Source organism: Acomys russatus, chromosome 25, assembly GCF_903995435.1.
Source record: "Acomys russatus chromosome 25, mAcoRus1.1, whole genome shotgun sequence".
In the NCBI taxonomy this organism is placed as follows: domain Eukaryota; kingdom Metazoa; phylum Chordata; class Mammalia; order Rodentia; family Muridae; genus Acomys; species Acomys russatus.
In genome coordinates this window covers 45,648,414-45,667,492 of record NC_067161.1, presented here as the reverse complement: position 1 = coordinate 45,667,492, position 19,079 = coordinate 45,648,414, and the positions used below count along the sequence as shown (strand labels likewise).

At 46.1% G+C, this 19,079-nt stretch overlaps 1 protein-coding gene across 5 annotated transcripts in view; it reads left to right on the top strand.

The window, feature by feature from the left end:
- Arhgap44 (Rho GTPase activating protein 44) overlaps window positions 1-19,079 on the top strand; it is a 157,172-nt gene that overhangs the window by 110,812 nt on the left and 27,281 nt on the right. For all 5 annotated transcript variants that reach the window (XM_051168217.1, XM_051168214.1, XM_051168216.1 and 2 more), the window contains exons 8-12: window positions 8,500-8,568; window positions 10,896-10,977; window positions 11,350-11,477; window positions 16,754-16,865; window positions 17,228-17,309. In XM_051168217.1, the coding sequence (XP_051024174.1) occupies window positions 8,500-8,568; window positions 10,896-10,977; window positions 11,350-11,477; window positions 16,754-16,865; window positions 17,228-17,309 (473 nt within the window). The remainder of the gene's footprint in view (window positions 1-8,499; window positions 8,569-10,895; window positions 10,978-11,349; window positions 11,478-16,753; window positions 16,866-17,227; window positions 17,310-19,079) is intronic.

The window sequence follows — 19,079 nt, the reverse complement described above, 5'->3', positions numbered from 1 at the left end:
GCGATGGCAAAAATAGAAGAAGCAACTCCAGCGTGGAATTGTTCTTAGTCAAGAACAGAATCTACCTTACAGGGAACTGAGTTGATGATATAAAGATAGTTGAGAACTTCTTACAGAATGTTAGGGAAAGATATGAAAAGGAATGGGTCTGGAGAAATTATGATACGTGTTGAAGATCAACAGTGCAAAGCCGTGTGTAAATAGTGGGCAATTCTGAAAAACAAGTCGGGGAAGCTTAGATAAAACTGACCCGTGGCAAACATCTCTGTCTCTCTCCCTTTCTCTCTCCCTCTCTCTCTCTCTCTCTCTCTCTCTCTCTCTCTCTTTCTCTCTGTCTCTCTCTCTGTCTCTCTCTCTCTCTCTCCCTTTCTCTCTCTCTCTTTCTCTCTGTCTCTCTGTCTCTCTCTCTCTCTCTCTCTCTCCCTCTCTCTCTCTCTCCCTCTCCCTCTCTCTCTCTCTCTCTCTCTCTCTCTGTCTCTCTCTTTCTCTCTGTCTCTCTCTCTGTCTCTCTCTCTCTCTCTCAAAGCTCTTGAAAAATAATATTTTTTGCCTTTTTAAACCTTTAAAATAAGTTTTAAAGCAGTAAAACATTTAATTCTCTTTTGAGAGGACCTTTAGTGCCACAGCAAAATGAAGCAGAGGGTAAAGGTTGTTCCCTGCCCCTGTTTATAACCACCCTCACAGTCAGCAAACCACAGCACTTTCCACTGGTGCTCACTTCTGGCTTGCACTTTGGGGATGGGGACAAATGGGTGACGTGTGCCTGACATTTTCTTAGCCCAAATCCTGGCAGCTGCCCATCTTCTTGCTGTCTCTGTCATTTTGCTGGTTTCAGAACTCATATAGCTGCTGTCATGGACTAGGCCTCCATCTTTCACTTGGCACTAGGCATTTAGGTTTCCCTCAGGCCATCTTATGATTTAGAAGCTTGTATTTAAAAATGCAAGTAGTGGCCAGGCATGGTGGCGCACGCCTTTAGTCCCAGCATTCGGGAGGCAGAGGCAGGTGTATCACTGTGAGTTCTACAGAGTGAGTCCAGGACAGCCAAGGCTAACACAGAGAGATCCTGTCTTGAAATAATAATAATAATAATAATAATAATAATAATAATAATAATAATAATAATAAATAAAAATGTAAGTAGTGTGCATTTTCTTGATGTGACACAGATCACCTGTCCCTGCAGCTCCCAGAGGCGTGCTCCTTGCTGCCAAACTGTTGGCAGTTATGGATACAGGTGATTTGTTTGTGTGTGGATGTGTTTTCATTTTATTCTGGAATGTTACATTCCCAACAGAAGCAAGGAGCATTCCTGTGGCTCCTCAGGAGCCTGAGATTTTTGGCCTTTCCAAAAGGGATGTGATCATATACTGCTCATATGTTTTCTTATAATTTGAAGTTCCTTAATAACAGTGATGTTAGAATCATTTCATATGCTTGCTTACCACCTGTATTCATTTTTTTTTAAAGGAAGAATCTATTCAGATCTTTTGCCCATTTTGAATTCTTAGTTAAAAATAACTAAGTAACACACTCAATTTAAAAGAAAAATCTGGTTTTTACATAATTTTTATAGTTAATGATAACTTCTTCTACATGTAATAGCTGCATACAAATAGTTATAAAGTTATCCTTGGTTTCATAATGATGAATGAGAAACATTAGAACCCTGCGACTGAACGCAGGCTTTCATGTTGATGTTTTGTTGAAGTGGTGTGGGTAAAATAAGGTTGGGGATATAACTGTGAGAGCCAAAGAAAGCGCGTGTCTTCATAGAACTGGTATTTCCCCGTCTGTCTTCATGCGATATTAATCAAAACATACTGTTGCCTCTTTAGCTTTCCAAAGACAGAGATGGGATTGTGCGCATTCAGCACTCCCTCTGTGTACCATAAAGAAGGAAAACTCCCCTCTGGAGGGCCAGAGTGTGGTGGGACAGTCAGAGCTTTGGAACTGGGACTGTGTCCTTGCTCTGTGGGAGGCATGCTCAGCTTAGGTAGCAGGCTGTTTCTCTAGGAGCCGGAGACACACCGTCCCCTGCTTGAGAAAAATAGTTGCACCCCTGCCCTTGGTTTCCACTGGTGCGGGTATCTGGTGCATCGGTTGGTTCCCTGGCAAACTGGAGTCTGACCTGCTTCACTGTAAGCCCTGTGCATCCCAGAGGCCTTTGTAGCTGTGGTCTTCCCAGCTGCCACTTCACAAAGTAGGTGTGGCACCTACAAGCAGCACAGAACCAGCATAAAAGGCCCTAGGGTTTGATTGGGTTCTTATTTAGAAATGTGCCTTTTGCCAGTTTCTCATTTAATTCCACTGCGGTCTGAAGGAAGATGTTGAAAGGCTTTTCTTCTCTACTGTCTGCTGAGTGTGTCTGATGGTCCAGAATGAGGTCACTCTGGGTCTAGTCTGCATGTGAGCTTGTGGACGGTGAGCATCTGCTGGGGTTGAGGGTGTTGTCCCCCCTGGGCCACTGGTGATGCTGCTGAGCTCACCTGTGTTTGTGCTGACTTCCGTCCTGCTGTTACAGTTTCTACTGCAGTGGTGTTTCCATCTGGAGTTCTGTGAGTTATCGGTGAGTGCAGTTTGGTGTTCTGTGTTTACTGAAGATTATGACGTCTTGAGTATTTATTCCTCCCTAATGGAGTTCCTACCCACCCCTCCCATCCCAATAACTTTCTTTACTCCAGAGTGTGCTTTATCTGGAATAACAACGCAGCAATCCTCATGTTCTTTTGATTAGCCTTGCCATAGTGTATCTTTTTACACCCCTTTTCTTCCTTTGGGGAGAATAGTGAGGCAAGATCGCATCCTGCATTTCACAGCTTCAGCATCTTCACGCCCTTCCTCTGCCTCCAGAGTGCCCGGGTTGAAGGCAAGAGTCCCCATGCCTCACCCCTCCCTTTATGTTTAATCTATATGTGCATTTTCGTTTAAAGTAGATTTCTTTTGTGTTTGAGACCCAGTAGGCTCAGTGGTTAAGAGTGTTTATCACTCTTGCCAGTGACCCAGGCTTGGCCCCTAACACCCCATTGGCAGCTCACAATCATCTATACCCCAGGATCAGGGGATCAGATGCCCTCTTCTGACCTCCTGGGATACCCCACATACAAGTGCATGCATGGCAGCCAAAACACTCATACACATAGAACAAAAATAAATACATCTATACAAAAAACTACAGTGGCTTCTAGCCTGCAGATAGTTGGTTGGGCTTTGCTCTATGCTGATGTTCTGACTGTCTCTGTCTTTCCGGTGGTAGACTTGGAACATTGCTTTTCAGAGTGGTTACCGATGATGCAGGTTGATAGCCACCTGTGTTTCTTATTTCTGTATGTTGCTCCTGCCCCTATGCCCCTCTTCCATAATTCTTTCATTTATAATTTTATTTTATTTATTTATTTATTTTGGTTTTTCAAGATAGGGTCACTCTGTGTTAGTCTGGGCTGCCCTGGACTCACTTTGTAGACCAGGCTGGCCTCGAACTCACAGCCTGCCTCTGCCTCCCAAGTGCTGGGATTAAAGGCGTGTGCCACCAATGCCTAGCTCATTTGTAATTTTAACTGAGCATTTTTTTCTGCTTCTTATCCTCTCCTTTAAAATAACACCCTTCCATTTTTACTGTTTTTAGTGGCTTCTCTAGAACTTACAACCCACAGCTGGTTCAAGTCCGCTCTCAAGTAGTATAGTACTCTTTCCTAAGTGTCCTCTTGTCAGTGTGTGTATTTCTTTACTGTGTGGAGGTTCCAGCATGTATGCACACCCTGACCTGCAGGTGGAGGTCAAAGGGCAAATCTATAGAATGGGTTCTCTCTTTCTCTCATGTGGATTCCTGGAAGGGAACACAGGGCTCATGTCTGCCTATCCCTATACCCAAAGTGCCTTTCTAATGAAGTACTCTCTGTTGTGAACACATTGTTGCTAATATTAGGTGTTTTGTTTTGTTTTGTTTTCCTGAACTGTCTCCCATGAGCCCAGTTAATAAGAAAACATTGTGTTACTTTCACTATCGGTTAGTTTTCTTACTGCCATGACAAAATGCAGGTCAGAGCCAGTTTTAGGGAAAGAAGAATTTATTTTGGCTACTAGTTGGAGGGTACAGTGGCCCATGGTAGGTGAGGCATGGTGGCAGGAGCATAAGACGGTTAGTCACATCCCAGTTAGGAAGCAGAAAGATGACACTGGCTTGGTTGGCTCTTTCCTTCTCCATTTTGTCCACTCCAGAGCCCTAGCCCACGGGAAGGTGTCACTCACCGCATTCAGGGTACCTCTCTCTCTTCAGTTAAGCGTCTCTGGAAATGTCCTTACAGATGCAGCCAGAGGTGTTTCCTAGGCATCTTACATCACACGAGGCTGACCTTCTGCATACATGAAGACTCATCACCCTCTGTTATTTGCTCTACTGTGCTCTTTCTTTCTGCGGCTCTGGGCGTCTGACCTGTGTCACATTCTTTCTCAGCAGAATCATTCTAACATCTGTTTCTCCCATGGTGTGTCTAGGGCAATGCAGCTCTTCAATCTTTCATTGTCTGACCACGCCCTTATTTCTCCTTTACTTGTAAAGAATAATATCTCAGAGTATGGTACTCTGAGTTGGTATTTTAATGTTTTCCTCTTGATATTTAAATATTCTGTGCTTGTGTGCTAGCTTGCCTGCATTTTGATTTAAAATTAGCTCTTTTTCCCCCGTGTCACTTTGCCCCAAGATTTTGTCTTTATGTTTGAACTGCTGAAGTTTAAATATTGTTCATCTGTGTCTAATTTTTATATATATTCTATTCAGTGTGGTATTGTGTGCCTTTCCTGGATCTATTGATTTTTTGTTCATTTTAGGAAATTCTAAGTAAATGTTGCTCTAAATATTATTTATACCATTCTTTCATTTTTCTCTTAGTGTTTATTGAGAATCTGCATAAAAAAGTGGACTCCATATTTTTAAAATTGGATTTCTCCAGATAGTGTGTGTGTGTGCATGCATGTGGAGGCCAGAGGCTGAAGTCAGGTGTCTAGTCTTCCTTGATCATTCTCTGCCTCATATGCTGAGGCAACACCTGTCACCTGAGCCCAGAGCTCACACACTCACATCGTATAGCTGGCGAACTTGCTCCATGGATCCCTCATCCCTTCCCCTCCAGAACGCCGGGAGGACAGGCAGCCCCAGGCCACCTGGCGTCTGCATCAGCGCGGACGGTCTGAACTCTGGAACCCAGGCCTTTGAGGCAAGCCCTCTCTGTCATTCTTAACAAGGTCTGTTCTCAGAAGGAGTTGTTTTGCCAAAGTTTAACACACACACACACACACACAATGGGCTAATCAACCTTAGAAAGAGGAAAGCCATGCATTGCATCCCCCAAGTCTAGCCGTCTTCCTCTCTTAGTGAATTTCTAGTGAAATTAAAAGCTTAGAGTCATACACTCAAAAACACAAAAATAAATAAAAAAGACAAGCCAACTCGACATTTGTCACAGGGCCGCAGACCATTGCTCTCCACTGTACATGTCAAGGAACTGACAGTGGGCAATAAATAGAATTGACAGGCACAATAAATCTAAGGAAATTAGCCTCTATAAAAAATAAACTAACAACATATCATTTGAATTTCTCTCATATATTTGATGGCGATTAAATAAAAACGGTTATGGAAGACCAACATTTATGACTTTTTTCCTTGCAGGAGACTGATCTTTCTGATCAGCGTTTGGCAGTCTATTTTAGTTCTGATGTTCAGAATCATAAATCAACCACCCACTTTGCCATAGAGATGGGTCCAGAAACATGCGAATGCGCACTTATTCCATAGCAAACTAGTGAGGACATAGAAACACATTGTCCAACAGCAGAGTCACTGTATCAGTATGTCAGTCATGTTCCCTATGGCACATGTGACTTCTGTCTTGGGACACTGCACTCAGTGCCCCGAAGAAAACATCCCACAATTCTGGCATCTTTGGTATCCTGGAGTTTCTACTGAAATTGAGACTTCATCGTCACAGCTTCATGCACAGCCCCATTTGGAGCTCCATGAAGGGGACCTGACCCTGGTGCATGCCGCGGGACCTCCCTGCCTTCCTGGACCCACTCACTCATGCATTCTGCAAGCACACAAAACCAGCTCCACACAGACGATGCCACATTTGGCAGCCAGCTCAGTCCAAGAAGCTGGGTGCCTTGGCAGTCCCCTTCTAGCACTGAAAGCCTAGAACATTCCTGAAGAGTCACTGGTGTTGAGAAACACCACAGAAGCAGGGGTGATGGCATCAGAGAATGCAGCAGGACTGGACATGTCTGACACAGGAGGAGCAAAGGTGACCTCACACAACACTTTTCCTCAGACTTTCTTTTTATCTGGGCCACGCCCCCGTTGTCAGGTGCTGCCTACTTCATGTCTGACCTTCATGGAAACAGCCCCACAGACATATAGATGTCATTCAGGAGTCTTCGGCAAGGCTGATAATAGTCAAGTTGACAACCGAGACCAATAGCTACATTGATAGATGAGGATAGTTTATTTTTTTTCCTCTTTGTAGGTGATTTAGATAATTACAAACTTGATTTATAGTTTTCACCTTTATTCTTATTTACAGTTCAGCATATTCTGAAACTGTGTTGTTAGGTTTAACGGCACAGGTATCTAACCAAATGTGGGGGGAAATAGCCTTTCATCTTCTTGGAGACCATCGTAGCATATGAAGGTGCATGAGATGTGGCAAGGAGTCCTCTCTGCTGTTGACCAGATCCTGGTTTGCTTCCCTGTGGCCTTTGTGAAGCCGCTCTCACCCTTGCGACAGATGTCTGCTGCCCAGAGCCGCTGCAGAGGTGGCCCTTGGGGTAGACCCCAGATGAGGCTTCCTCATAAACATTTGGCACCTGGCAGCCTGCGGAGCGGTGCTCTGAGGAAAGAGCTGATGGGGTTGGGAGCCTGATTTATTCTTTGGGAAATGTGTCTGCTCTGGGGCTTCATGTCATTTGTTCATTCAGCAAATAACAGTCACGCCTTTGCCAAGCTGAGTATTTCGAGATCAACATATGGAAGAGGTCACTGGACTCTGTAGCGTGCTGACCCCAAATTAGAAACCTAGCTCTTATCTAAAGGATTGTGGCTGCAGCTCGGGTGTAAAGGGCTTCGTATGTGTGTATGTAAGGCCCCAAGTTCAATCCCCAGCATCTCCAAAGACTGCGTACATAAAGCTATGGTTTGATTTATGTCCACTTGCCCGAATTCAGATGATAGAAGGTTTGAGGGCAGTTTTCTAGGGGGCAAGGAACTGACCTCAAAGGGTTGGATGAGAACTCTATGTGGCATGGAGCTCCGCACCTAAGCATATCTGGATGAAAGATAACTCTTTCTGCATCCGTTGCTTATGGACCAAGCTCAGGCTGGTCTAGTTCATTTAAACCTAGGTGAGAAGTCCTAGTGAGGTCCCCAGAGGATCGGTGTCTTCCCCCCACATCCCACCTATATGACTTGGTTCTGTTGCCTTATATGCAAGAACTCCATAAGGATCCTGGGAAGGGAGTTGGCCATGCCTCCCCTCTCTGTGTTCTCAGGGAGAGTCAGCTCACTGGGAAGCTGGAGAGGCCAAGGGCACTGATGACTGCCCAAGCTCTCGCAAACCAACTCTTCCTGAAGCGCTGGGCTGCCTGCTTCTGTTGCTCGGGATGTGTGTTGTCTCTGTGTTATCGCTCTGCCTGTCTCACTCCAGTGTCCCAGCTCTTCTCAGAGAGTGCCTCCTCTAGGGACCGTGGCCTCTGGATGCCACATGGCTTCCACACACAAGGACAGAGGAGTGGCATCTTCAAGATGCTATTACCACCAGTGTGTGCTGCTCAGAGAATACTTACTGTGCACACTGGGCCTGTCTCTTGGAACTGAAACCCATTCTTCTCAGAATAAAATGTTCCAGATGCCAGAGCAGCCATTAGGCTGTTGCCACCCAAGTCCATGGAAAGCCTAACAGTGAGGAACCTTTAGCTTTGTTACGTTTGTGTGCAGCATAGGAGGTCAGAGTTGGCCAAGTCCGCCGCCATGCACCCTGTCTATCCAGGATTCCCACAAGTCACTGTCTTTCTGTCACTTTCCCATGTGCTCACAGCCATCTATAATCAGTTTGAGGGTGTAGGCTAATGGGAAGGTAAAGAGAAGGGGGTGGCAGAGGGAGGTGAGCCGCTATGCTGCTTCAGGTGGCAGGTGGTGGTGGGGGCAAGCTGCAGAGGTGTAGAGAGCTCATTTGCACATCACTGCCCCATACCAGCTCGGACTTACTAGTCCATAACTTAGAGCTCTGGGTAGACTTCTAGTGTGGTAGACTTTCAGAATCCCCCATTCCTAGAACTGTGGCTGGGAGGTTGGAAGTCCCACAGGAAGAGTATGTGATACATCACATTCTATTGAAAAATCATCCGTGGCAGAGTTTAAGCCCTCTCCTCTCACACTGTCTGGGACAGGTGTTGGCTACCTCCCCTAATATCTTTTTTTAACCTTGCTTGTGTATTTTCCCTTCACAGGACCAGCTCTCCGCTGACATGTACAGTTTTGTGGCCAAAGAAATTGACTATGCAAACTACTTTCAAACAGTGAGTATCCACCTGGGCAAGACTGCAGAAAGTCTGTGTCATGGCGTGGGCAGCAGAGGAAGTGGGCATATAGGCGAGGGGCCCTGTTACCTTGTGATTCCTGAAAGCATCACTAGAGGAGGGGCGGGGGTGGGGGTGGGGCAGGGGTGGGGGTGGGGCAGGGGTAGGGGTGGGGTGGGGGTGGGGCAGGGGTGGGGGTGGGGCAGGGGTGGGGGCTGTGCTCTGCCTGTACAGTCTCTAGGTGAAACCTGCCCTCCATCTGTGGATTTATAAATCCTAAGCTTAAAACAGAACCTCATCCCCAAGGATTATCACGGTTTAGTTAACCCGTAGCAGTGATTCTCAAGCAAGAGTGATGTTCATCCCCCTTCCTAGAAGACTTGGGAAGTCTGCAGAGGCCCCTGGTTTGTCCCTGCTCAGGAAGGCTGTGGTCCTGTGTCAATGGCAGAGGCAAAGGAAAATGCTAAGCCTCTTCAGATGTCCAGTACCTACAACAGAAATGTCCAACCCAGAAAGCCAGGAGGAGCCATGCTGAGAAACCTAGATTCATGACAGCAAAGGACTTGAGAAAAACAAGAAACCATTCAACTCCCCCACCCCGCCCCCGCCCCGCTCCAAGGCATATATGTTTCTATTGAAGATTTCTGCCAAGTTCAGAGCAAGAAGATAAGTAGTGACTGATTTGGCCTGGCTGCTGACCTCTTTTTAGTTGAGATCAGATTTAGAGCCCAGAGATAGCATCTGAGTCACCTGAACTTCAGCTATCCAGTCCTGGTAATTTGGACCCTAACTCCTTGCCAGAGTAAACATAAGGCTAAATAAATAGCAGAAAAGCATAGACAGGAATCATACAACAGGGAAAACAATTGAGCGCAACCCTTCCAAAAGTTGAAAACAAAGCTAAAAACCCACCGGCTTTTACATCACGACCAGTGAAATGATGGGATGAGAAAAGAAGTGAGCCAGAGAGAGTAGCAGGCAGACAGGCAGATCTGAGCAGTATAAAGCGTTCAGGGGTGTCCACTGGGTGAGCAGCTGTGGGCTGTGGCACTTTCCTGGCATTGTTAGGGTGCAGACTTTGCAGTTTCCCCTTTCACACACACACACGTACCTACAAAAGAGCTGATAAGTGGCATATCACTTCCAGTGTGGAAGGTCTGCTTCCAAGTAGCTATAGTGATTCGTTTCCTGTTGCTGTTGTCAAATACCACGGCCCAAAGTGGCTCTTGTAAGGAAGGGTTTACCTGGGACATGGAGGGGAGGCATGGCTGCAGCCAGGCATGGAGATCTGAGTAGGAAGCTGAGAGCTAACATCCTCAAATGCAAGCAGGAAGCAGAGAGAGCAAGCTGGAAGTAGGCAAGGTTTATCCTCCCCAAGCCTGCCAACAGTGACATGTTTCCTCCAGCAAGGCCCACCACCTCAACCCTACTCCCAAGGGCACCACCCTGTGGAGACCAAGTGCTCCGACACTGGAGGCTGTGGGAGCCATGTCTCATTCAAGCCGCTGCAGTAGTATATTTTCAAATGCATCCCATTGGTGTGACTTACGAAATGCTAGAGTCACCAAAGCCAATGAAGCGCTGCCACCCAGCCCTGGCTTTCACCTACCTCTGTTTTCTCAGGCCTCAGGTTCCATTTGTCCCACACTGAGGCTGTCATTGTTTATGCTCTGTGCCAGGCTTTTAGTTAGTTTTAGGGAGATGGACAGCCAGAAAATAAATGCAGTCACTCTTGCTCATGAGTTTTCCTTGGCCCTAAGCAACATCAGAGTTGTTTCTTTAACAGATAGCATGGTGAGGAGAACACCTTGAAGAGTTTGTTCCCAGGACCCCAGGACTATAGTCAAAGCCATTATGCCTCCCAGTGTATTTGCAGAAGTAGAACCACGTGCTTTCCGACCACTTACGTGTTCAGCTGACTCACAGAAATTAGTGCACAGGGTGCTCTAACTTGTGTACATCTTACAGGCAAATGGCCCTCGGCACGTGTTCTTCCACTTACATTCACCAATTGTTGCACCTTTCATTGCCACCTTTAGCTTTGAGGATGGGGGGACTAGGTGAGGTCAGGTGATCCAAAGCAAGTTCTGTCAGGCAGGCTCCAGCTCAGTCAGATTCCCCTATTCCCAATTCTTCTACCCTGCCCATTGTCACTCAGAGTGATCCCCCTTTTTTCCATACTGGCTGAAGCATATGGTCACTATAGGAGGCTGAGGGCAGTCCTGCCTGCTCCCACCATGGGCGAGAGCCTTTGTGATGAGTGCAAGCCACTGTGGAAGCCTGCTTCCCTTTGGCAAAGGGTCATGTGTGTTCTTGTGTTTTCTCAGCTAATAGAAGTGCAAGCTGAGTACCACAGGAAGTCGCTGACACTGCTGCAGGCTGTGTTGCCTCAAATCAAAGCACAGCAGGGTAAGTGCAAGCGTCCCTCTGAGCTGGGAGGGCGGGGAGCCTGCCTGTGCTGTCCTGGAGATGCTCATGTATCAAAGAGCTGGCAGACCTCCTAGAGCTGGTGTTCATCAGTGACCCAACGCTGAGCTCATCCCTCCACCCTTCAAAGGGGATGAGTGGTTATGTGTAGTGTCACATTAATGTGGTGCCAGTGTGCCAGGTACAGTGCTCTGCACGCCTTTCCACTGTCCACTCAGCCACACGAATGGGCAGTCATCTGAACCCTCTGTTTCTTTGGTACTCTGTGTAAAATCTGGACAAGAGGAGAAAGAGTCTGCATGGGTGGCCTTGGGACACGACTAACTGACCCCCTTCTTGCTCACCCCTCCCCAGAGGCCTGGGTGGAGAAGCCTTCCTTTGGGAAGCCCCTGGAGGAGCACCTCATGATCAGTGGCCGTGAGATTGCCTTCCCTATAGAGGCGTGTGTAACAATGCTGCTGGAGTGTGGGATGCAGGAGGAGGTACGTAGAAGGAATATCTTGTGTCTGTACGGAAGCGTCGCCTGCCAGTAACAAAAACCTGTGGCCTATAGCTTAGGCAAGACATAGGAAGTGGAACATCTGGCAGGCTGAGGGATTCTGGCATAGAGACAGATGCCGAAGATTCAGCCAGCAAGATGTGAGGAAGATGGGTGCCTGAGTCCAGGGAAGCAGCCACATGGCAGAATGTAAAGTAGTATAAAGGGATATTTTAAGTTATGAGCTAGGCAGAAAAGAGCCTAACTATATGGCCTAGGTATTTGTATATATTTAACTATTCTCATGAGTGATTATTCCGGGAGCTTGGGGTTGGGAAAAACCACTTACAACAGAGGTAAGAACAAAGCAGCCATGCCCATCCCCCAGCTGGTCTGTTCTTCCAAGAGGCGGGGTCTGGAGGACTTTTACCCCTGTAGCATCCCTACCCTGGATCCCTAAATTAAGATGTGGTGATACAAGGCACTATTGTCTCTTCTGCAGATGCTAACAGGCACTGCCTTCTCTTGAGAACTTTCACTTTCACAGAGAGAACAGAGGACTATGGGAGATTGACGGCTGCCTACAAGGGCTGTACAACCAAATTCTAGACATCCCTTCTTCACATTTCATGGGAGATGTGGTTCTTTGAACAATCTGCTGCTGTTTTTATTACTATTAATTTTACCTCCTCCTCCTCCTCCTCCTTTTCCACTCTTTTCTTCCCTCGTCCTCTGCTTCCTTCTCGTCCTTCTCTCCTCCTCCTTCCTCCTTTCCCTTTTCCTGTTCCTTTTGCTTTTCCTAGGTCCTCCTCCTCTTCGTTCCCCTCCTTTGGCTTAGTAAGTTTCTGATTTTCAGAACAGTGCTCTTACCCATTCACATCTCTTCCTTTTGATCCAGATCTTCTTTGTCACAATGAGACCTGACTAACTGTGACATTAGAGTGATGTTTTAGGCGCCTCCTGTAAGGAAGGCCTATGAGGAGTTAATTGATGGCGGTCCGTGCTTGTCTTACCTAGTCAGTCATTTGTTTGGCTTTATTTATAGGCTACAGCAACATCTTTACTCCATCTTCCTTTAGCCTGATCAGCCACTCGGTACTGGTGTAGGGCGTGCTATGGGCTCAGTATTTGTTACTAAACAAAATATAAACATGGGGTGAAAGGGTTATAGACTTATTGCAAGAGATGAGTCATTTGATACTGAGCAAAATATAAACATGGGGTGAGGGATTATAAACTTACTGGAAGAGATGAGTCTAGCATCTGTCCAAAAGGATGATTAGTCAAGACAGGCTGTTTTCCTTAACAAGTGCAAGGGCAGATAGGAAAAACGTAAGGGCTGAAGAAGAAAGGGAAGGCAGCATTATGCACATTCATGTTGGCTGTTTTTTGTGTGCCAGGCCTATTCTGCATATTAGATAATATATAAATAAAATTTATGGGCCACGTGTGAGCTGAGGAGCTGGCTGCTTGCGAAGGAGGACTGTGAAGCTCCTGATCATCCTGATCACTGGTGCACCAGGGGCTGGAAACCCACACCAGGCAAAGAACTTGCATCAAGATCAGGACTGAAGTACAGAAATATGGGTGATACCGCTCAAGAAGGGCAGTTTTTATATGATGGCTGTGATGAAGAAAATCATTGTCTCATTTTAAACAACGGTGGAGATGTTGATGAGTTAGATAATCAGATAAGAGAAAGAAAGCGCTGTCATTGTTGAGTACCATGGTTGTGATTCCTTCCCTGAACGCCGGTTTCCTAGAGCGTTTGTGTTGAGAACAGGTAATAATGTATTGTACAAAAGACTTGAAACAAGGGTTATAATGGGAAGAAACTATAATATTCACTGTGAGATTTTTCAAGTTATTTATGAAGAAACCATAGCATCTTACCAAAGCAGAAATTGTGCATCAACTATAACTACTTAGTAAAGAACCAGAGAGCTAGAGGACAGTATCAACCCCACCACAAAATGCAATGAGCAGTGGGTCAAAGATAACAACTCTCAACTTGTAGACTGGCCAGCCAGGCGTGGTGGTGCACACCTTCAATTCCAGATCTCAGGAAGGAAAGGCTGGTCTACATAGTAAGTTCTACACCAGCCAGGGCTGCATAGTGAGACCTTGTCTCAAATGTAAAACAACAGCAATAACAACAACAGACAAACAAACAAACAAAACCCATGGCCGCAGTCCAGCCTCCTCGTGATATCACTCAGTCCACTTAATAGAAATTGCCCAAAGGTCATAGAAGCAGCTCTAGCTGCTGCTTTGATTTCTTTTTCTCCGAGAGAAAGCTTAAACAACCCTGCATATGAACACAAAATAAGGGCTGAGATGGAAAATCATCATCCACTTCAATTGATAAACAATAAATATATAATCCGTGGATGCATGTCTTTTAAGTTTAATCACCAAAAATGTAGGTGATCTCCTAAAAAATGGAAAACTTAAGTATAAAAAGCACAAAACTTAAAAGGGGAAAAGACTAACTACGGAGCTAGAGGGATGGCTCAGTCCTTCAGTATCTGTTGTGCAAGTGTGAGGGCCTCAATTGAGATCCCCAACACCCATGTAAAGAATGGGTGCATGTGAACTCCTGTAACTTTAGTGCTGGGATAGGAGGGAGCACAGATTGGAGTTCTGGGCTTGACTGGACTCCTTCCTAGCCACAGTCCTGGGAATTCCAGGTTTGGCAAGGCACCCCTTTTCAAGAGCCTAAGATGGAGAGCACTAGGGAAAATACTCTGGTGTCCATGCATATGTTCACACCTGCCCACATTTGCAGACATTTCCCATACACACTGAAAAAAAGTGGTGAATAAATATGGGCCTTTTGTTTTGTTTATCTCTATATGGTTAAAACTTTCTTACAATTTCACAGTTGTTATCAGTGAAAAAAAATGTAAGAAATGGTTTTCAAGAAAGTCTCATGGAGGAGGCTGTTATCTATCTATCTATCTATCCACCCATCTTTTTATCTATGTATCTATCTCTGACTTCCTTCCTTCCTTCCTTCCTTCCTTCCTTTTTTTTTTTTTAAGCAGTATCTCATCCTGTAGGTCAAGCTGGTGTGGAACTTGCTATATATAGCCTTGGTTATTTCTTGTAATTACAGAAAAACTTACCAAAGATGAAAACAATGAGTCTTGTCCCTAGACAAGACCTTGGTTCATGTCCACCTCAGTTTGTTGCCCCTAACCCTTGCCTCATCTAGTCAGAAGCAGATTGTATCTGCCATAGTCTCATTGTATGTTGTAAATATCAGCACTGCTTTAGCATTGTCGGGCACCTTGTCAGTGTCAGTGGGTACACTGGCCTCTGACGGTCCCTGTCTTATCCCTGCCTTCCTGGGCTATCTCTGGACAAATTCACCTCCCCACCTTTTGCCTCCCCACCACCACCACTTTGAAGCTCCTCCTTTCTTTTACTAACAAATATGGTTAGATTTTCCTCAGCCTAGAAAAGAATATCTCCTTGCAGCCCAGGGCAGCTTCCCATTCCTTTCCTAGCCCACTGGTTTTGTTTTCTTGGAGGCACAATTCCAAAAACCACTGTCAGCATTCACTGCCACGTGCCTGCCACTACTCACTCCCTCCTCTCCTTGTGGTTTTACTTCTGTATCTGTCTTAGTTCCTTTTCTATTGCTGTGAGAAAACACCACAACCAAGACCTTTCGCAAAAGAAAACATTTAATATAGGGCTTTTGGTTTCAGAGGGTCAGAGTCCATGGTGGTGGAGCAAAGGCATGGTAGCAGGAACAGCCGGGAGCTCACATCTTGATCCTCAAGCAGGAGGCAGAGAGTGCTAACTGGGGATGCCATGAAGCTTTTGAAACTTCAAAGACCTCCCCCTCCCCCCAACCAGTGACACACACCTCCTCCAACAAGGCCACACCTCCTAATCCTCCCCAAACAGTCCCACTAACTGGGAACTGAGTATTCAAACATATGAGCCTATGGGGGACATTCTCCTTCAGGCCAACACAGTCCTGTACCTCAAGCTGCCCTCACTGATGTTCCAGGCCAAGTCTAGGGCACAGATAGGCGGGCACGTTGACAGGGCAGGAAGCTGAGAGCTTTCGTCTTCCACAGCAAGCATGAAGCAGAGAGAGCAACTCGGGAGTGTCATGAAGCTTTCAACTCTCAAAGCCTGTATCCAGTGATGTACCTCCCCAGCAAAGCTGCACCTCCTAAACCTCCCCAAACAGGGCTACCTACTGGGGACCAAGGGTTCAAACTCTGACGCTTACAGGGTCATTCATCATTCAAGTTACCACAATCCTCCACCGAGAAGGGACTTAGCCATTCCAGCAGCCTGAAGCTCCATCGTAGACTGGGTACTTTTTCTTCAGAAGGAGCTTGGATGTCTGAACTGCTGTGAAACTGAAAAGAAGCGAGGGTCACCTTGCCAGTCTGTGGGTCATCTTATGTGTCATGTTAGAAAGCCAGAGGACCCCACGCTTCACGCCCTGTCACTGGGGCTTCCTTCCCACCTCTGCCTTGCATTCATCTTCTCATCCAAGCATCCATGTTTACCTCAGCCTTGCTTTATAATCTGAACCTAAGTGGTAGTAATGCCAAAGTCAAGTTAAGAATGGACCCTGGAGCTTTGCAGGGCACTGCCACATCTTCTCCTTCTCAGCACACAGATGCAACTTAGTTCACTTGGTGCTTCCCGGGGTACATTCAAGTACACATATGCATATGGACCAGTGGTCCTCAATCTGGTCACAACCCCTTTGAGGGGCCAAATAACCTTTTCACAGGGTCACCTCAGACCCCTGGAAACCACAGGTTTCCATTATTTTCGTAACAGTAGCAAAAGTACAGTTATGAAGTAGCAACAAAAATAATTATATGGTTGGGGGTCACCACAACATGAGGAACTGAATTAAAGGGTACCGGCATTAGGAAGGTCGAGAACCACTGCCATAGACAGACTTTCATGTCTGACAGCTCTCAAGTAGATTCTCCAAGATTTACATAAAGTGTAAAAGAACCAGGCACCTGAGAGTCCAAGGCTCAGATCCCTAATACACTTACTAAATCTGTTCAGTGAGCTGCCACACTGAGAACAGCATGGTGGACTACTGAGTTGCTGGAATCTAAGGGAGACGCCTAGGGAGAGTAGGCAACTGCAACATCAGAACTTGGCCGTTGTTGAAATGCTAAAGAAGAGTGGTCCAGAGGGAAGAGTAGGTAGACTTTCCATCGCTCTGTTTTTCTCTTGTTCCTTTGAGTTGCTTGCCACCCTCTAACCCCTCCATCCTGTTGATAGGGCCTCTTCCGGGTAGCCCCCTCAGCCTCCAAGCTGAAGAAGCTGAAAGCTGCTCTGGACTGCTGTGTGGTAGATGTGCAGGAGTACTCGGCAGACCCCCATGCCATTGCAGGTGGGTACCCTTCGCCTCTGAGCCAGGGTTCACAGGGGAGCGATAGCACAGACAGTGTATGGCTCCTCGTCAGGGGCAATGGCCTTAGATGCCCATCTCAGGCCCTCTTCGGTTCCTGATTGTTCTGATCATTTAAAGAAGCCTACCTTGGTTGTACAGCTAGCTGAAGGTGAGGTAATATGAAAAACAAGGGGTAGGGCTATGTAATTTTCAGCCTAGGTCCTCTTGAAGCCTGGCATCCGTTCACATGGGAAACCATTGTTTGGTCTTACATTGGCCAAGGAATCATGTTCAAATGGAGTAACGCAGGCTGATGCAGTTTGTCCTGTTGTGTTGTAACACCTTACTGTATTTATACCCAGGAGCTTTGAAGTCTTATCTCCGAGAGTTGCCAGAGCCTCTTATGACCTTTGAACTCTATGATGAATGGATCCAGGCTTCCAAGTGAGTACCTTGTGTTGGATTGTGCTGTGGGTTTGGATTATAGGAATTGTACTCTTCCGTAGGTACCTGTGTACCATTGGATGCTTAGGTTCCACATACAAAGCAGCCAGCATAGTGTTTTCATAGACCCTCATGCACACTTTAAGCCATCCATGGACTACTTACAATACCTAATGCCATGTGAATAGTTGCTCTCCTCCATCGTCTGTAGGTTCACTAAAGTGTAAAAGCCTATGATCTGACATCAAGCAACCTTCCTTCTTGTTTTCCATCATGAAGGACTGTAGAAAAATGTCCCCAAAAAGGCATGTGCAAGAACGCCAAGAGCAACGCTATTTGGGAAGTTACTAATGGCTCATTGAGGAAGGGGCAGAGGCATTGCCTCGTGTTCTGAGGCAAGTCTATCGAGGCACTCTGGCTGCCAGGGAGTTGTAGAATGGAATAGGCAAGTGAAGGAGGACACATGAGATACACTTACATAATTTCTTTTTTTTTTTTTTTTTTTGAGATTATAATGTATTCACATCATTCCTCCTTCCTTTTTCTTTCTCCAGGTATGGTTTTTAAAGACATAGAAACACTCAACACTCAATAAGATTGAATTTTCGAAGTGGCCCTATCTGTTTACATTAAAGAAGGTTCTAGAAAAGCCCAACTAGGCAATGGCAATGATTTATTTTGGCAGAAAGAACAAGGCAAGCATAGTCTTGGAGTCTTTACCCATGTATGTTACAGGAATATTTTAGCAACACCAAATTAATTACACTAAGACAAACCATGGCAGTAGCGGATGCGATCTATGCCCCTAAGGACTGGGCTGAGGGAACAGAATTAGCAGGCCAGCAGCCAGTGCTGCCCACAGGCAAGGCAAGCCATTCACAGTGGCTCCGCAGTATGGCTTGCTTTGTGACTTATGACTTTCTTCCCTTGTTTGTGAGGGCCTCATCAGAGTGTGTGGTCTCTTTGTCCATAGGTTAAGAACTATCATAAGAAAATACAAAAAAAACATAGTGAAGAAGTAGATAGCCTGAGAGCAGGAGAATTAGCCCCAGAGCCAGGATGGTGGAACCCAGGGTAGAGATCATGCAGGTAGAAGAGAAGAGGTGGGAGGGGCTGCTCTGAGAGCAGATTGGGAGCAAAGGTATCTATAGATGTAAATGATTTCTAGTAACGTCTGGTCATGAGACCTGGCCGTCCAAGGCATCTAGCTCAGCCTCTCAGGAAGAACACTAGAGGCTGCGTCAAGTGTTCGGTCATATCGGTCAAGTGAAATTATTCATCTTAACTGGCATATAGTCTACAAGGTTTTAAGATATATGGCTGTGGTATGTCAGCGTGTGAGTATATCGTGCAGGGATCAAACCAGGGTCATCATTAGCATATTCATCAGCCTAAATGCACATTGCTCATTATGCTTCCACTCCCTGAAATTCTTGGAGCGCAAAGAGACCTGGCTGACCTCAGGTGAATGCATGCTTAAATGCATCAAGTTAGAGAATACTGCCTCCAGTCAGAGTGCCTCGTGCTGTCTGTTTTCCAAAGTAGAGTGTGCATCACCCGTGGTGGGGTGGGTCTTGGGTCTTTACCGTGAGGGGAGGGTCTTGGGTTCCATGGTGCTATTGATGTACGGCATTATCTGTTAAATGCTTATCAGAGGCTTGCCGCTCTTCTATGCTCGTAATCGTTTTTAAACCCTCTCATTTTCATAACTCTCTGAAGTGGGCTAGGCTGTTTCTGTCACTTTGCAAATAAAGACGCTGAGGTGTAGAG